Below are 17,985 nucleotides of genomic sequence, written 5' to 3' on the forward strand. Positions count from 1 at the left end.
TATCTGGAGAAGAAGAACCCCATGGAGCAGTACAGACTGGAGGCTGATCTGCTGCAGAGCAGCTCTGGGGAAAGGACCTGGGAGTCCTGGTGGACAAGAGCATGACCATGAGCCAGCAATGTGCCACAAAGGCCAATGGCATCCTGGAGTGCATCACAAAGAGTGTGGCAAGCAGGTTGAGAGAAGGTCTCCTCCCCTTGTACTCTGAGGCCACTTCTGGAATGCTGTGTCCAGTTCTAGGCTCTCTGGTTCAAGAAGGACAGGGAACTACTGGAGAGGATGCACAAAAGGGCTACAAAAATTAGGGAATTGCCACATCTCTGTGATGAGGAAACACAAACCCTATGAGGAGAGGCTGAGGGAGCTGGGGGTGTTTAGCCTGGAGAAGAGGAGGCTCAGGGCAGACCTCATTGCTGTCTACAACTACCTGAAGGGAGGTTGTAGCCAGGTGGGGGTTGGTCTCTTCTCCCAGGCAACCAGCAGCAGAACGAGGGGACACAGTCTCAAGTTGTGCCAGGGGAGGTATAGGCTGGGTGTTAGGAGAAAGTTCTTCACAGAGAGGGTGATTGAACATTGGAATGTGCTGCCCAGGGAGGTGGTGGAGTCACCATCCCTGGAGACGTTCAAGAGGAGACTGGATGAGGCACTTATTGCCATGGCCTAGTTGCTTGCTTAGGACTGGGTGATAGGTTGGACTGGATGATCTTGGAGGTCTCTTCCAACCTGGTTGATTCTATGATTCTATGAATTGGGGCTTTTGAGTCTGGAGAAGAGAAGGTGGAGGGGGATCTCATCAATGCTTCTAAATACTTAAAGGGTGGGTGTCAGGAGGATGGGTCGGATCTGTTTTCAGTGGTACCCAGTGACAGGACAAAGAGTAATGGGTACAAACATGAACATGAGATGTTCCATTTAAACATGAGGAGGAACTTCTCTAATTTAAAGGTGATGGAGCCCTGGAGCAGGCTGCCCGGAGAGGTGGTAGAGACATTCAAAAGCCACCTGGATGTGTTCCTTTATGTCCTTCTTCAGGTGAACCTGCCTTGGCAGCAGGGTTGGACTCACTCTTCTCCACAAGTCCCTTTCAACCCCTGTTATTCTATGATGCTGTGAAGTACTTCAGGCTTTGTGGGACAAGCCATGATCACTGTTGAACTTTAAAGCAGCTGCTGCAGTCAGGACTGAATGATCAGAAGAGCCAACTTCAGATGCTGCTCCTGGCTAATGCAAATGTTTCATTACATCTGAATTTAGGGAATTGTGTTTAGGAGATGGATGTTACAAGCAATTCTTCATTGCTGTGGATGCTTCTGTCCTTGTTTCTTCATTGTCAGACAGCTTCTATATGTGTCTGAAGCTACAGCTGTCTTTGCCAGACCATGAATATGAAGCTTAGCAGAGCATTGAGGAGGTGTCTGCAAAGGCTACTGTAGCCTTGTAAGCCAGAAGGGGGAGGGAGGGGCTTCTGCCCCTCTGCTCTTCTGAGACCCCAGCTGCAATACTGGGTCCAGCTCTGGAGTCCTGAGCACAACAGAGACAGGAGTGGGGCCAGGCTGGAAGCCCTCTGCTGTGAGACCAGGCTTGAGAGAGTTGGGATTGTTCAGCCTGGAGAAGAGAAGGCTCCAGGCAGACCTTCTGGTGGCCTTTCAGTGCTTCAAGTGGGTGATCAGAAAGCTGGGGACAGACTTTTGAGCAGGGCCTGTTGTGACAGGACAAGGGATGATGGTTTGAACTAAAAGAGGGAGATGCAGACTGGAGAGAAGGAAGAAATTTTTACCCTAAGGGTGGTGAAGCAGTGGCCCAGGTTGCTCAGAGAGGCAGTAGTTGCCCCATCCCTGGAGACATTTTTACAGAGGTTTCTGTTTGCTTTAGCTGTGAAGTTGGAATAGAAGTCCTCCAAGTAATGCAAGTGCTGGGTGGGCAGTGGCTGAGCTGGCGAGGACAGGGTGAAAGAATATGATCAGGCATGTCCCTGTTGGCTCCATAGAGCTTATGTTATGTTTGTTTCAGCTCAGGCTGTTTGACCTTGCAGAGCATCTTACCTAGAACAATTCCTGAGGTGTTCCTCTGAGCCATCTCATGAAAAACGATTAGGAATGAAAATAATGAATATGAGCCCTCAGAAACCAGGCGGGTCTGAGGCATGCCACTGCTCCATCAGGTTGTTAAATAGATTCTCACGTCGCTCCCGAGGAGACAAAGCCTTTGTTATCTGCTCCTGCCTTGATCATACAATTGTAAAGCAAATGCAGTAGTTAGATGGAACAGTGAAGTTAATGACAGGAACAAAAGTGCTCCTCTGGAAGCTTTTCGGGAAGCCTTCAGAGCTTGTTGTTTTATTTACTCTTCTGAGAAGTGCCTGCGGGCAGAGCACTGCTACATCAGATCACATTTCCCGGTGCTGCTGCTGCTGCTGAAACACAAACCCCATCCCGACGCTCACTTATGCTCGTGCCTCTTCTGGCTTTCTCAAAGTCTGTTCGGTTTAGGATGATTTGAGTTCCATGACCACTCCATTACCCATCTGGATGCATTCCTGTGTGACTTTCTCTAGCTGAACCTGCCTTGGCAGGTTGATGATCTCCAGAGATCCCTCCTAGCCCCTACCATTCTATGATTGTGTCCAGGGATTTCAAGGTTTTCTGTTAGAGAAAGTTAGAACAAATCAGTGGGGAACAACCCAGACCAATGTTCAGCTTCTCCTGGTGCTCCCAGCAGAGCAGAGGTTCCTTCCATCGGTAGAAGTCAGCCAGCCTTGGTGTGCTGTGCCCTGCTGCTGCTCTGCTGGGGCACAGAATGGTAGGGGTTGGAAGGGATCTCTGGAGATCATCAAGTCCAAGCCCCTACCAAGGCAGGTTCAACTAGAGAAGGTCACACAGGAGCAGATCCAGGCAGGTTTTGAATGTTTCCAGAGGTGGAGACTCAACCACCTCTCTGGCAGCCCATTCCAGGGCACCCTCACCCTTAAATTAAGGAAGTTCCTCCTCATGTTTAGATGCAACTTCTTATATTCAAGTTTGTGTCCATACACAGAGACTATGATGCAAAGAGAGCATCCTTTGTCGTAGAAATTGCAGTGGTTTGAGTAAGGTTTTGAGATAATTAGATGCACTTAATAATCTGCAGCATGAAGCTGGAGCAGTTTAAATATCTCCTGGATACCAGCTATAGGGCACTTGAAAACAAAAGAGTAGGAAAATAAAGGCTTGTGTAAATATTCCTCCCTAAGTCACCTTTGGTGCTGCAATTATCTCTGCTTGTTTGTGTTGAATAAAGCAATCTCTTCCTGCTGAAACAATTTCTGTTGAGGAATATGTTAATAGAACTTGAGGAAACCCAAGCCCTGCCTCATATCTCTGCAGAGCAGTTTCTGTAATCCCTTTAAGAAGAAAATTAATCTCTCCAGGGAACCTTCTCACTCTCACAACTACCTCAAATCAGGTTACAGCAAGGTGGGTGTTGGTCTCTTCTCCCAGGTTAACAAGTGACAGGATGAGAGGAAACAGCCTCAGGTTGCACCAGGAGATGCTTAAGTTGGACACGATGAACAATTTTTTTCCCTGAAAGGACTGTCAAGCCCTGGAACATGTTGCCCAGGGCAGTGGTGGAGGGATTGAAAAGCCACGTAGGTGTGATGCTGAGGGACATGGGTTAGTGGTGACTTGGCAGTGCTGGGTCAGTGGTTGGGCTTGATGGTCTTAAAAGGCTTTTCCAACAAAAGCAATTCTATGATTTTGTGCTAAAGTTGTGTTCCACAAATGGAGGAATTGGACTTTTTCTGACGTTCCTGCTCCGAAACTGTTTTAGAATCTACCTTCTCTACCAGCCCCAAACCCCCACAACTGTTTGGAGTGGAAGTGTCCTGATTAAATCTGCGGGCAGCTTGCAGCCATTTCTCCTTGGCCCACACAGTGCTCTTTGCCCTGGTGTGTTGCTCTTGAGTTCAAATAACTCACTTTTCCTCCTCGGTATTTACCCAAATGTGTTTCTAGAGAGCTTTTATTTTCCTATAGACTAATCAATTCAGGTCTCTGGAGTCTCCATCCTTCTGAAGATGAGAATAACCTTTCTGAGCACCTGGCTCAGTCTAAAAATGTTCTTTTTCATGTGTCCAGTATTTCCCACCAGGTCTGGTTAGAGCCTGGAGAAACAACCACAGTGCTGATTGAGGTCTTCCACTGCTGCTGCTTAGTGATTGTATGTTGCAAAGGAAAAATGAAGGTACCATCCTTCAGAATCATTAAGGTTGGAAAAGATCATCGAGTCCAACCTTCTACCCAGCACCTCCATGGTCACTAGACTCTGTCCACAAGTGACACATCTACTCATTTCTTGAACACCTCCAGGGATGGTGAATCCACTACCTGCCTGGGCAGCCTGTTCCCAGCCTGACCGCTCTTGCAGCAAAGAAATTTTTAATACTCTACCTAAACTTCTCCTGTTTTTACAACATGTAACTTCTCTTCAATTAAACTTACTGTCTCCCTTTCACCTGGGGAATTGTGTAAGACTGCGATTTTGAATGCATCTGTTCAGTGTATGGTGATGAATGGGAAGAAGGCTGTGGTAGAAGGTTTGGTCTTTGAGAAGGGGAGGACAGGCAGCAGGCCTCTTAAAAAGCAATCTGATATTTGGCTCACACTGGCATAGCTGAAGTTTATATGAAATAATCTGTAGACTCTTCTTTGTGCAATAAAACTCTGTGTTTCTTCAAAACTCTTTTATTGGTACCATGAGGGTAATCCACAGGAAGATTTCTGCTGCACATCCTGGTTGTTTTTTTCCTCCTGTAGCTTATAGAAATAGCTGCAGCTATTGCTCTAATCTCTGCTTTCCATGGAAATTTCTCTCATGATAGATTTCATTGCTTTGCCTGCTCACACTTGTAATAAATCCTCTGCCAATGGCTGCACTTTAACTGTACTGGCTGCCTTTTCTCTGCCATACTCTGGAGCCAGATTTCAGTGCCCAGCATTCATTTTAAACACAATTCAATGATCATTCTAAACAAACCCTGATGTGTTTGGTGGAAAACCAGTCCTGAGAAAAGGCTGCTAACATCATTGATCTGTTCTGATAAGCCACAAAGATGCTGAAGGGAGTGAAGCAGCTCCCTTGTGAGGAAAGGCTGAAGGAGCTGTGTCTCTTTAGCTTGGAGAGGGGCAGACTGAGAGGTGACCACATGAATGTTTATGAAGATGTGCAGGGCAGTGTCAAGAGGACAGAGCCAGGCTCTGCTCAGAGATACCCAATGACAGGACAAAGGGCAATGGGTGCGAGCTGGAGCATGTTCCATGTGAACATAAGGAAAAATTTTTTCACTGTGAGGGTGTTGGTGACAAAACACTGGAACAGGCTGCCCAGAGAGGTTGTGGAGTCTCCCCCGAAGACATTCCAAACCCTGGACATGTTCCCATGTGACTTGCCCTGGGTGATGCTGCTCTGGCAGGGGGGTTGGACTGGGTGATCTTTCGAGGTCCCTTCCAACCCCTAATGTTCTGTGACTCTCTGAATAGAATTAGAGGTTGGCCTGGCTTGGATGAGCACATTGAGATACCCAGCAAGGAGAGAACATCATCATGGAAACAGAGATGATGGAGAAAAAAAATCATTCATCTTTCATTCATTTTTGGGCCCCTCACTGCAGGAGAGACACTGAGTTGCTGAAGTGTGTCCAGAGAAGGACAATGAAGCTGGTGAATGGTCTAGAGAACAGGTCTGGTGAAGAGCAGCTGAGGGAATTGAGGATGTTTAGTCTGGAGAAGAGGAGGCTGAGGGGAGACCTCATTGCTCTCTACAGCTCCCTGAAAGGAGGTTGGAGGCAGGTGGGGGTCGGTCTCTTTTCCCTGAGAAAAGAGGTGGCAGGGTGAGAAGAAACGGCCTGAAATTGTGCCAGGGGAGGCTTAGGTTGGAAATTAGGAAAAATTTCTTTGCTGCAAGAGTGGTCAGGGATTGGAACAGGCTGTCCAGCGAGATGGTGGAGTCACTCTTCCCTGGAGGTGTTCTAGAAACATGTGGACATGCTACTCTGGGACATGTTTTAATGGCCACAGTGGTATTAAGCTGACAGCTGGATTCAGTGATCTTGGAGGTCTTTCCCAACTTTAATGATTCTATGACCGTTCTGTAAGGCAAGTGTGAGCTTTAGAATTAAAATTTATCCCTGCTTTGGCTTACTTCTTGGCTGTGAGTGAGGGGATCCCTGTTCAGCAGTGAACGAGTGCACCATCAGCAAGTTTGCTGACAGCACTAAACTGTGTGGTGTGGTCTCTGTGCTGGAGAGAAGGGAAGCCATCCAGAGTGACCTGGACAGGCTGCAGAGCTGGGCCTGCCTGAACCTCATGAAGTTCAACAAAGCTAAGGGCAAGGTCCTGCACCTGGGTCAGGGCAATCCCATGCACAAATCCTGGCTGGGTGAGAATGAATGGAGAGCAGTCCTGATGAGGAGGAGTTTGGGGTGCTGGGTCATGAGAAGCTAGGCATGAGCCAGCACCATGTCCAGAAACAAATGTGTCTGGGGATGAGCCCTAGTGGTGTGAGCAGCAGGTGGAGGGAGGGGATTCTGCCCCTCTGCTCTGCTGAGACCTCATCTGCAGTGCCTGGGCCAGCTCTGGAGCCCTCAACACAAGAAGGACATGGATCTGTTGGAAGAGGTCCAGAGGAGCACCACGAGGACGGTCAGAGGGCTGGAGCATCGCTCCTATGAAGACAGGCTGGGAGGGGTGGGGTTTTCCAGCCTGGAGAAAAGAAGGCTCTAGGGAGACCTCAGAGCAGCCTGGTCAGTACCTGAAGGGGGCTACAGGAGAGCTGGGGAGGGACTTAGGTAAAGGCATGGTGTGGCAGGATGAGGAGTAATAGCTTCAAACTGGAAGAAGCTGGATTTGGATTGGACAATAGGAAGAAATTATTCCCTGTGAGGGTGGTGAGGCACTGAAACAGGTTGCCCAGAGAAGTTGTATAGGCTCCAAACCTGGAATTTTTTTAACCCAGGTTGGAAGGGCCCTGAGGTCTAGTAGGAAGTGTCCCTGCCCATGGCAGGGGGGTTGAAACAAGATCATCTTTTGAGACCCTGCAATGGGTTGTCCAGGGAGGTGGTTGAGGCCCCATCCCTGGAGGTGTTTAAGGCCAGGCTGGATGAGGCTCTGGCCAGCCTGATGCAGTGTGAGGTGTTCCTGCCCACGGCAGGGGGGTTGGAACTGGATGAGCCTTGTGGTCCCTTCCAACCCTGACCGATTCTATATGATCTTTAAGATCCCTTCCAACCCAAACCGTTCAATGACTAGCAGGACTATGCATGAAAGCCAAGTCTCAGTGACCTAGCTGAGGATGCTCCTACTTACTGCAGAGGGGGTCAGACTACATGACCTTTGGAGGTCCCTTCCAACTGAGACCATTCTGTGGTTCTAAAGGTTTTGTATCAGTGAGCTTTGGGTTAAAGGAGAGTTTGTTGCAGGGTCATTCAGGCAAACCCTAAACTTCTAGAAAACTATAATACATCTCTGGAGAAGATTACAGCTGTGTTTGTTATGCCTTTGTTTGTTGGGTAGGTTTTTTTTTCCCCCACTGGATGCTATAAAACTAAGAGGGGAAAAAGATGCAATCCTTGTATTATGTAGATTTGTGCAAACATTGCTTATCTCCATCAGGAACTACAACCAAATGAAAGATGTAGCTCTTCAGGTGGTCTGTTTGCTCTGGGAATGCCTTCAAAGCAAAATGCTTTACAGTTCTCCACAGGAAATATTCCGATGTTATATATCCAGCTAGAGCATATAAGACTAAAAAGAAAAAGTACTGAAGACTTCTTCATGAAATAGTTTTATTTAGACTGCTTAGCACAGAAACTCTCCCAGGGTATCACGATGGAAGGAGGGAGAGGAAGTCTGGGTGGGGGCAATCCCAAGCACTGATACAGGCTGGGCAGTGACTGGCTTGAGAGCAGCCCTGAAGAAAGGGATTTGGGGGTGCTGCTGGATGAGAAACTCAACATGAGCCAGCAGTGAGCACTTGCAGCCCAGAGAGCCAATCACATCCTGGGCTGCACCAAGAGAAGCAGAGCCAGCAAGTCAAGGGAGGTGATTCTCCCCCTCTGCTCCACTCTGGAGAGACCCCACCTGGAGTACTGCATCCAGTTCTGGAGCCCCTGTTACAGGAAGGATCTGGAGGTGCTGGAGCATGTCCAGAGAAGGGCCATGAGGATGATTAGAGGGTTGGGGCACCTCTCCTATGGATACAGACTGAAAGAGTTGGGGCTGTTCAGTCTGGAGAGGAGAAGGATCTAAGGAAACCTTATTGTAGCCTCTCCAGAGGCCCTTTCCAACCTCTACTGGTCTATAATTCTATGATTTCTTCGAAATAGGGTGTAGCCTTCCATGTGCCTAGGACTGTGTCAGGAGAATTGGAGGAGTATCTCAATGTCTCCAAAAGTATGGCCTGCAGCCTCATGTGCAGTTCTCTGCAGTGAAATGGGAAGGAAAGTTCTCTCTTACCATGCTGTTTCAGCGGTCCTGTGAGGCCCTTTGAAAAGAAAAAGTGCCTCTCAATTAAGTTTTTATTTCTATGTGCTCTAAAGAGGTAATATTTTTCTTCTAGTTAATGTGGAAAGCCAAACTGTCCTCAAAGTGCTGCCATCACATGTGGTTCAGCTGCCTTTATGTTTTGTACTACACCTCTGCATTTGCCTAGCTCTGCCTGTAATGCTTTGTGTCTTTGAACCTATCTTTTGAGTAAACCAACCAAATCTTACTTATTTTCTTTCATTATTCTGCTCTGCTTCCATTGATGCCTCTAAACTTTTGACTCCAGACTGGCAATACGAGGGTAAGATGGCAAAAATGTAACTTCCTGAACATTGCTTGTCTGTGTTTTTATTTCCCTTAGAACATCCTTCCAGTTCTGTTCCTTTACATTAATTGCAGCCTTTTGTTGCAGTTAAACTCAAATTATGTTTTGTTTCTGTTCTGAAGCTTTAATGACTGTTTATTCCTTTTAATCATCCCTCTATTATTTCTTTGGGTTTAATTACCATCCTATTATCTCTTGTCCTGAAGGACTTTTGCTTCCCTGAGGTGCCTGGTGGTATCTATAGAGCAAGACACAAAGAGCCATCCAACAGGTTGGATGAGGCCTTGAGCAACCTGGTCTAGTGGAAGGTCTCCCTGCCCATGGCAGGGGGGTTGGAACTAGATGATCTTTAAGGTTCCTTCCAACCCAACCCATTCTGTGGTTCTATGAACTGTACATTGTGGTGGGGTGTGGCAGTGAATTGAGGGGTGGCTATGGTCATGACATGGGAAGGAAGGCTCTCTTGCAGAGATGACAGAACAAACCACATTAAGTTTGGGGTTTGTTTGTTGTTTGTTTGATTTTTAAGTGTTTGTTTTAAATCTGGATCAGCACCTGAGATGTTAAATGTTTTGTCATCAGATCTCCATTGCTGTATGAAGTTTTCTCTGAGTTTGGGATAAGCCAAGAGCTCAGATGTTGCTCCTCTGTCAGTGTCACTTAGCTAGCAGTTGTAGTCCATGTATACTTAGTATTTAAGTGAATGCTTATCTTCAGCCAGCCAAGTACAGGCTTGCTTAACAAAACCCCAAGGTCCTTCTCCTTGGAGTTGGAAATAACTTCTCTTTTCTTCTTTATAGATTGCAAATTGGCCAGAACAGGTCCTCCAGCCACAATAGTTCCTATCGATGAGGAAAGTCGCAACGGTGAGTGCCCCTCGCGTCGCTGCAACACCCCTTGGCTGCCCCTGCCTTAGCTGATCCAGCTGTGGGGCTCGGAGTGGAATGTCCATGTGCAGCTCAGCTGGGGGGACTGGGCTCTGGAAACCTGTCAGCAGGGATTGCAGGCAGGAAGGTGACAGTGATCCAAAATGCTGGCAGGTGTCATTTCTTCCCAAAAGTTATCCTTCTCATTAGCTTTGGGCTTTGACTCCAGAGAGCTCTTGGGAGTCTGCATCTAGTTTCAGCAAGGACTTTTGGCCACAATTAATAAAAATACTAACAAACCAGGAATTTACCTCCCAGCTTACTTTTTGCTGTCTGACTTCTTATGTCAATGTGGTGTTACCAAGGGATAGAGTTCTGGATTTGGTGTGGTTAAGTGAAGCTGAAGCCTTCATTCTCTGAAGCTTGGTGGGAGTGTTAACATTGCTGTCTCCTGGGTTTCACCTGCAGCTTTCAGAAGGTTGCTCTGAGTTTAACAACATGAGAGTATGGACACATCTGAAATGGCAGAATCTGCTTGCATTCAGTCATGGCAACTCTAAAAGCAAATGAATGCCTTTTTTTTTTTTTTTTTTTTTTTTTATTCTCCTGTCAAATGATACAGTTCTCAAAGTGCTGATCTGTAGTCTCAGTGCTTTACCCTCTTACAGTGTGGCTGTTATTCCTGATACTAACTTATTACTCTCTCCTGATTTTCATTTTGTAGTTATTACAACTTTTTGACCTCATACTCTAGGCACAGTTGTGTGCTTGCATGTGGTGATGTTTTATCATATGTGGCTGCTTGAAATGGTGAACAAAGTCCAAGTCATGCTGGTGAAACCTCTGCTATTATGCTTGGGGAAACTGCTTGCTATTGGAGTTGCTTAAGACCAGGTGGATATGGGTCTGCAGGTTTTTAATGGGATGAGCTGCTGGAGTTGCTTAAGACCAGGTGGATATGGGTCTGCAGGTTTTTAATGGGATGAGCTGCTGGAGTTGCTTAAGATCAGGTGGATATGGGTCTGCAGGTTTTTAATGGGATGAGCTGCTGGAGTTGCTTAAGATCAGGTGGATATGGGTCTGCAGGTTTTTAATGGGTTGAGCTGCTGGAGTTGCTTAAGATCAGGTGGATATGGGTCTGCAGGTTTTTAATGGGATGAGCTGCTGGAGTTGCTTAAGACCAGGTGGATATGGGTCTGCAGGTTTTTAATGGGAGGAGCAAAACACCCAATGGTCTTGGGCTGTAGAACTCTGATAGCTGCTAGTGGTGTGACTTATAAACACAGGCCATTGCCTTCCTTCTGTCCTGATTTTCTTGCAATCTCAGACGATGGTTGGTCTCAGCAGCATGAAATCCCCCTGGTAGTGGTGCCCACATGCTGAGCAGGGCTCTCCTTGCCATTTGCGTTCTGTCATCCAGCCTGAGTGCTAGAAAAGTAACTTGTACAGTGCAGTGTTAAAGTTGAAAGCTGTGTCGTGATTATAGCATGTCAGGATCAAGTGGAAAAGCCCCAAAGCCTTTTTTTCCCCTTTCTCTGGTGTGTGATCACAACACCCATGATAGATCTTACCCTTGAATAGCAGAGCTCCTGTAGGTAGTCTGTGCTGCAGTATTAGTCAGCTCACTAAAGTAGTTTGGTACCTGAAATACTTCAAGGCTCTGGAACTAATGCTGTCATCCCTCCCCCCTCTCTTTACCCCTTCCCCTGCTGCTTAACTCCGGTCGCCCCCCCCTTTTCCCGGTCCCCCCCCCTTTTCCCGGTCCCCCCCCCCTTTTCCCGGTCCCCCCCCCTTTTCCCGGTCCCCCCCCCCTTTTCCCGGTCCCCCCCCCCTTTTCCCGGTCCCCGCCCCCTTTTCCCGGTCCCCCCCCCCTTTTCCCGGTCCCCCCCCCCTCTCTTTGCCCCTTCCCCCCCCTCTCTTTGCCCCTTCCCCCCTCTCTCTTTGCCCCTTCCCCCCCCTCTCTCTTTGCCCCTTCCCCCCCTCTCTCTTTGCCCCTTCCCCCCCCCTCTCTCTGCCCCTTCCCCCCCTCTCTCTGCCCCTTCCCCCCCCCTCTCTGCCCCTTCCCCCCCTCTCTCTGCCCCTTCCCCCCCCTCTCTCTGCCCCTTCCCCCCCCTCTCTCTGCCCCTTCCCCCCCCTCTCTCTGCCCCTTCCCCCCCCCTCCCCTCCCCCCCCCCTCCCCTCCCCCCCCCCTCCCCCCTCCCCCCCCTCCTCCCCTCCCCCCCCCCCCTTCCCCCCCCCCCCCTCCCCCCTCTCCCTCCCCTCCCCCCCCCCCTCCTCCCCTCCCCCCCCCCTCTCCCCCCTCCCCCCCCCCCTCCCCCTCCCCCCCCTCTCCCCCTCCCCCCCCCTCCCCCCTCCCCCCCCTCCCCCTCCCCCCCCCCTCCCCTCCCCCCCCTCCCCTCCCCCCCCCTCCCCTCCCCCCCCTCCCCCTCTCCCCCTCCCCCCTCCCTCCCCCTCCCCCCCCTCCCCCCCCCTCCCCCCCCCTCCCCCCCCTCCCCCCCCCCCTCCCCCCCCCCCCCCCTCCCCCCCCCCCCCCCCCCCCCCCCCCCCCCTCCTCCCCCTCCCCCCCCCTCCCTCCCCTCCCCCCCCCCCCCTCTCCCCTCCCCCCCCCGCCCCTCCCCCCCCCCCCCCCCCTTCCCCCCCCCCCCTCCCCCCCCTCCCCCCCCCTCCCCCCCCCCCCCCCCCCTCTCCCCCCTCCCCCCCCCCTCCTGCCCCTTCCCCCCCCCCTCCCTCCCCCCCCCCCCCCCCCTCTCCCCCTCCCCCCCCCCTCTCTCCCCCCTCCCCCCCCCCTCCCCCCCCCCTCCCCTCTCCTCCCCCTCCCCCCCCCCCCCCTTCCCCCCCCCCTCCCCCTTCCCCCCCCCTCCCTCCCCCCCCCCCTCTCTCCCCTTCCCCCCCTCCCTCTCCCCCTTCCCCCCCCCTCCTCTCCCCTCCCCCCCCCTCCCCTCTTCCCCTCCCCCCCCTCCCCCCTCTCCCCTCCCCCCCCTCCCCCTCCCCCCCTCCCCCCCCCCCCCTCCTCCCCTTCCCCCCCCCTCCCCTTCCCCCCCCCTCCCTCCCCCCCCCTCCTCTCTTGCCCCTTCCCCCCCCTCTCTCCTCTGCCCCTTCCCCCCCCCTCTCTTGCCCCTTCCCCCCCTCCCTCTTTGCCCCTTCCCCCCCCCCCTCTTTGCCCCTTCCCCCCCCCCTCTTTGCCCCTTCCCCCCCCCTCCTCTGCCCCTTCCCCCCCCTCCTCTTTGCCCCTTTCCCCCCCCTCCTCTTTGCCCCTTCCCCCCCCCCTCTCCTTGCCCCTTTCCCCCCCCCCCTCTTTGCCCCTTCCCCCCCCCTCCTCTTTGCCCCTTCCCCCCCCCTCTCTTTGCCCCTTCCCCCCCCTCTCTCTTGCCCCTTCCCCCCCCCTCCTCTTGCCCCTTCCCCCCCCTCTCTCTTGCCCCTTCCCCCCCCTCTCTCTTTGCCCCTTTCCCCCCCCCTCCCTCTTTGCCCCTTCCCCCCCCCCCTCTCTTTGCCCCTTCCCCCCCCCTCTCTTTGCCCCTTTCCCCCCCCTCTCTTTGCCCCTTCCCCCCCCCTCTCTTTGCCCCTTCCCCCCCCTCTCTCTTTGCCCCTTCCCCCCCCTCTCTCTTTGCCCCTTCCCCCCCCCCTCTTTGCCCCTTCCCCCCCCCTCTCTTTGCCCCTTCCCCCCCCCTCCTCTTTGCCCCTTCCCCCCCCTCTCTCTTTGCCCCTTCCCCCCCCCTCTCCTTTGCCCCTTCCCCCCCCCTCTCTCTTTGCCCCTTCCCCCCCCCTCTCTCTTTGCCCCTTCCCCCCCCCTCTCTCTTTGCCCCTTCCCCCCCCTCTCTTTGCCCCTTCCCCCCCCCTCTCCTTTGCCCCTTCCCCCCCCCTCTCTTTGCCCCTTCCCCCCCCTCTCTCTTTGCCCCTTCCCCCCCCTCTCTCTCTTGCCCCTTCCCCCCCTCTCTCTTTGCCCCTTCCCCCCCTCCTCTCTTTGCCCCTTCCCCCCCTCTCTCTCTTTGCCCCTTTCCCCCCCCTCTCTCTTTGCCCCTTTTCCCCCCCCTCTCTCTTTGCCCCTTTTCCCCCCCCTCTCTCTTTGCCCCTTCCCCCCCCCTCTCTCTTTGCCCCTTCCCCCCCCCCTCTCTCTTTGCCCCTTTCCCCCCCTCTCTCTCTTTGCCCCTTTCCCCCCCCTCTCTCTTTGCCCCTTTCCCCCCCCTCTCTCTTTGCCCCTTTCCCCCCCTCTCTCTCTTTGCCCCTTTCCCCCCCTCTCTCTCTTTGCCCCTTTCCCCCCCCTCTCTCTCTTTGCCCCTTTCCCCCCCTCTCTCTCTTTGCCCCTTTCCCCCCCTCTCTCTCTTTGCCCCTTCCCCCCCCCTCTCTCTTTGCCCCTTTCCCCCCCCTCTCTCTTTGCCCCTTTTCCCCCCCTCTCTCTCTTTGCCCCCTTTCCCCCCCTCTCTCTCTTTGCCCCTTCCCCCCCCCTCTCTCTTTGCCCCTTTCCCCCCCCCTCTCTCTTTGCCCCTTTCCCCCCCTCTCTCTCTTTGCCCCTTTCCCCCCCTCTCTCTCTTTGCCCCTTTCCCCCCCCTCTCTCTCTTTGCCCCTTTCCCCCCCTCTCTCTCTTTGCCCCTTTCCCCCCCTCTCTCTCTTTGCCCCTTTCCCCCCCCTCTCTCTCTTTGCCCCTTCCCCCCCCCTCTCTCTTTGCCCCTTTTCCCCCCTCTCTCTCTTTGCCCCTTTCCCCCCCTCTCTCTCTTTGCCCCCTTTCCCCCCCTCTCTCTCTTTGCCCCTTCCCCCCCTCTCTCTCTTTGCCCCTTCCCCCCCTCTCTCTCTTTGCCCCTTCCCCCCCTCTCTCTTTGCCCCTTTCCCCCCCTCTCTCTTTGCCCCTTTCCCCCCCCTCTCTCTTTGCCCCTTTCCCCCCCCTCTCTCTTTGCCCCTTTCCCCCCCCTCTCTCTTTGCCCCTTTCCCCCCCCTCTCTCTTTGCCCCTTTCCCCCCCCTCTCTCTTTGCCCCTTTCCCCCCCCTCTCTCTTTGCCCCTTTCCCCCCTCTCTCTCTTTGCCCTTTTTCCCCCCCCCTCTCTCTTTGCCCCTTTCCCCCCCCTCTCTCTCTTTGCCCCTTTCCCCCCCTCTCTCTCTTTGCCACTTCCCCCCTCTCTCTCTTTGCCCCTTTCCCCCCCTCTCTGTACTGCAGAAGGAGTCTTGGGATTTAATGCTTACGGAGTCTTTGTGTCACCTTGTTGGGGAGGTGCCAGGTATTCTTGGTTATGTGTGGGTTTACTGGGGAAGAACAGTCCCATGGAGCTGTGCAGGCTGAGGACTGACTCTGGGGACAAGCATCTGGGAGCCCTGCCGGACAACAGCATGACCATGAGCCAGCAATGTGCCCTTGTGGCCAAGAAGGCTGATGGCATCCTGGCATGCATCAAGAGAAGTGCAGCAAGCAGGTAAGGGAGGTTCTCCTCCACCTCTAAGCTGCACTGGTGAGGCCACATCTGGAATACTGTGTCCAGTTCTGGGCTCCCCAGTTCAAGAAGGACAGGGACTTGCGGGAGAATGGTAGCAAAAGGCTACAAAAATAGTGAAGGGATTGGAACATCTCTCTTACAATGAAAGATGGAGAGAATTGGGTCTTTTTAGTCTGGAAATGAGCAGATTGAGGGGGCATCTCATCAGTGCTTCCAGGGTGGGTGTCAGGAGGATGGGACCAGTCTCCACAGAGGATGCAAAGCAGCTACCGGCAGATTTATTTTCCAGCTCTTTCCGTGGGCTCTTCCAGATGCCTTCAAATTTAGAGTCACATCTTTTAGCTTGCTGGAGTTAACCTTAGATCCATGCTGAATGATGAGGGGTGTTGCAAGTGAGTGTGTAGGGGTACACACCTCTGTGTGGCTGTGCTAGAGCTTGAACAGACCAGTTGAAGAGGCAGAGGGAGAGCTGTTTACCAGTGATTATACCTGAGAGTGTCCAACAGAGGCTATGAGGATAATGAAGGGACTGGAACATCTGTCTGAGGAGGAAAGGCTGAGAGCCCTGGGGCTGTTTAGTCTGGAGAAGAACAGATTGAGAAGAAATCTCATTAATGTTTATAAATATCTGAAGGGTGGGTGTCAAGAAGAAGGGGCCAGGCTCTTTTCAGTGGTGTCCTGTGATAGGACAAGGGGCAACGGATAAAAACTGGAACCAAGAAAGTTCTACTTCAGCATGAGGAGAAACTTCTTCCCTATGAGCGTGCTGGAGCCTTGGAGCAGGCTGCCCAGAGAGGTTGTGGAGTCTCCTCTGGAGACTTTCAAGACCTATCAAGATGCCTTCCTGTGTGACCTGCCCTAGGTGATCCTGCTTTGGCAGGGATGTTGGACTCAATGGTCTCCAGAGGTCCCTTCCAACCCCTATAATTCTGTGATTCTGTCAGAGTATCCCCAAAAGATCTACCCTAATACAGAGAATAATATGGACTGGCATCTTTGTAATACTTTTGTGACAGAAACTCTGCAGTTGTGATTAATTTGTTTCTGTTCTTGCCTCTCCTGTGTAAATCCATAAGTGTTGTTCTGCTTCTGATTATATTGGGGTTTTTTTGTCTCTCCCCCTTGCCCTTCTGCTGGTATAGAGGACTAATGAATAGTTGGGCTGTCTGCACAAATTACATCCTCTCTTCTCTCCCTCCATAAATCCCAATGCTCATTGGGGATGTCTGGTATTTATGCAAACCCAGGTAAGTGTGGGAATGAGCTTTCCTGGCTGTAGGTATTATTTTTATCTCTTTTCATCTTCCTGCTATCCTGGCAGCAATCTTTTGTCAGCCTGACTTCCTGGGGAGGCAGAGGATGTGTGATCACTCTACAAATCCCATCAATAACTCCCTGTGGTGAGGGATTAAATGGGAAATAAGGCAGAAATATGCAGGAAACCAGGCTGTGGGTGGGTTTTTTCCCCTGCTGCCATTGGGCTGATTTGTTTTCAGTTTAATTGTATGTAATGCTGGAAGAATGGACCTGATTGCTGAGGCACATTGACAATGTCACCATGGGTTTCCCTGCTGCACCAAACTATTTTAACTAGTTTCTCAGGAGCAATTGACAGGGATTGAAGGAAATGTCTCTAGAGGCACAGAATCTGTAGCCTCTCTTCTGAGACCAGCTTAAGTGTCTAATACATTTCCTATGGGCTCTGCATCATGGCTTCCAAGAAGCCATTACTTAATAAAATTTTCAATGACTGCTGGTGTGGGCTGGAATTTAACTAATGAGCCTTAAAGATTAAGGGTCCTGCTATCTATCTCCTGTGTGGAGCATCTGCTGGTTCCAGTCTGGCTTGCCTGGGGAGAAAAATTGATCTAGTAAAGTGCCATTTTCTGATGTGGAAAGTTGTTGTGGTGTATCAAGAATTTCAAAGTGTTGTGGCTTTATAGGCTTTTCCTGATGTTCCTTTGTGCCTCAGAAAAAGCAGGAGCTGTATCCAGCTATGAGACACTCAACATGAGAGACATGGAGCAGGTCCAGAGGGGGGCTACAAAGATAATCAGAGGTATGGAGCAACTCTCCTACAAGGACAGGCCAAAAGAATTTGGGCTGTTCAGCCTGGAGAAGAGAAGGCTCCAGGGAGACCTTAGAGCTGCATTTCAATATCTGAAGGGGACCTACAGGAAGACTGGGGAGAGGCTGTTTAGAAGGGCCTGTGGCTGACAGGACAAGGAACAATGGTTTGAAATTAGGGCAGGGTAGATTTAGGGTAGGCTTAAGGAGGAAGTTCTTCACTGTGATGGTAGTGAAATACTGGAACAGGTTGTCCAAAGATGTGGTTGAGGTCCCATCCCTGGAGATATTCAGTATCAGACTTGATGTCACCCTGGGCAGCCTGATTTAGTTGGAGGTTGGACAAGATCACCTTTGAGGGTCCCTCCCAATATAATGCAGCTAGCTCTGTTCTTTATCTGACTTTGTGTGTGCTGATGCTCCTCTCTGATCATTAGTAGTGGCTCTGTGCAACATGAGCTTAGCCAGCAATACAAATCTGACCTGGATCAGCCCCAGGCACACAATATGGAGTTTATTTTGGTTTGATGTTTTTATCTTGGAAGAAAGGTGATACATTAGCTCTGATATCTGCCAAATTTAAGTAACTTACCAAAGAAGCAGCTCTCCTTTCAGTATGATTTGGACAAATTTTGACCAAGAAGAGTGCATTTGGATTTGTTTGTGTATGCTACATGGCTGTACAGTGCTAGGGCTTCTGCTAATGGCTAAAGACTGAATTTACCACATTGCAGAGCTCCATCTTCCCACACCCAAGAGATTTGGGAGTCCAGATGCTTCCCTAGGTCA

At 51.6% G+C, this 17,985-nt stretch overlaps 1 protein-coding gene across 2 annotated transcripts in view; it reads left to right on the top strand.

Annotated features, from left to right (window-relative positions):
• PCDH15 (protocadherin related 15) overlaps positions 1-17,985 on the top strand; it is a 320,955-nt gene that overhangs the window by 28,999 nt on the left and 273,971 nt on the right. Inside the window, exons 2-3 of one of the 2 annotated variants that reach the window (XM_054382646.1) lie at positions 8,806-8,820; positions 9,645-9,710. In XM_054382646.1, the coding sequence (XP_054238621.1) occupies positions 8,806-8,820; positions 9,645-9,710 (81 nt within the window). The remainder of the gene's footprint in view (positions 1-8,805; positions 8,821-9,644; positions 9,711-17,985) is intronic. The other variant, XM_054382647.1, reaches the window with a different exon arrangement.

Source organism: Indicator indicator, chromosome 7 (assembly GCF_027791375.1).
Source record: "Indicator indicator isolate 239-I01 chromosome 7, UM_Iind_1.1, whole genome shotgun sequence".
Lineage (NCBI taxonomy): Eukaryota > Metazoa > Chordata > Aves > Piciformes > Indicatoridae > Indicator > Indicator indicator.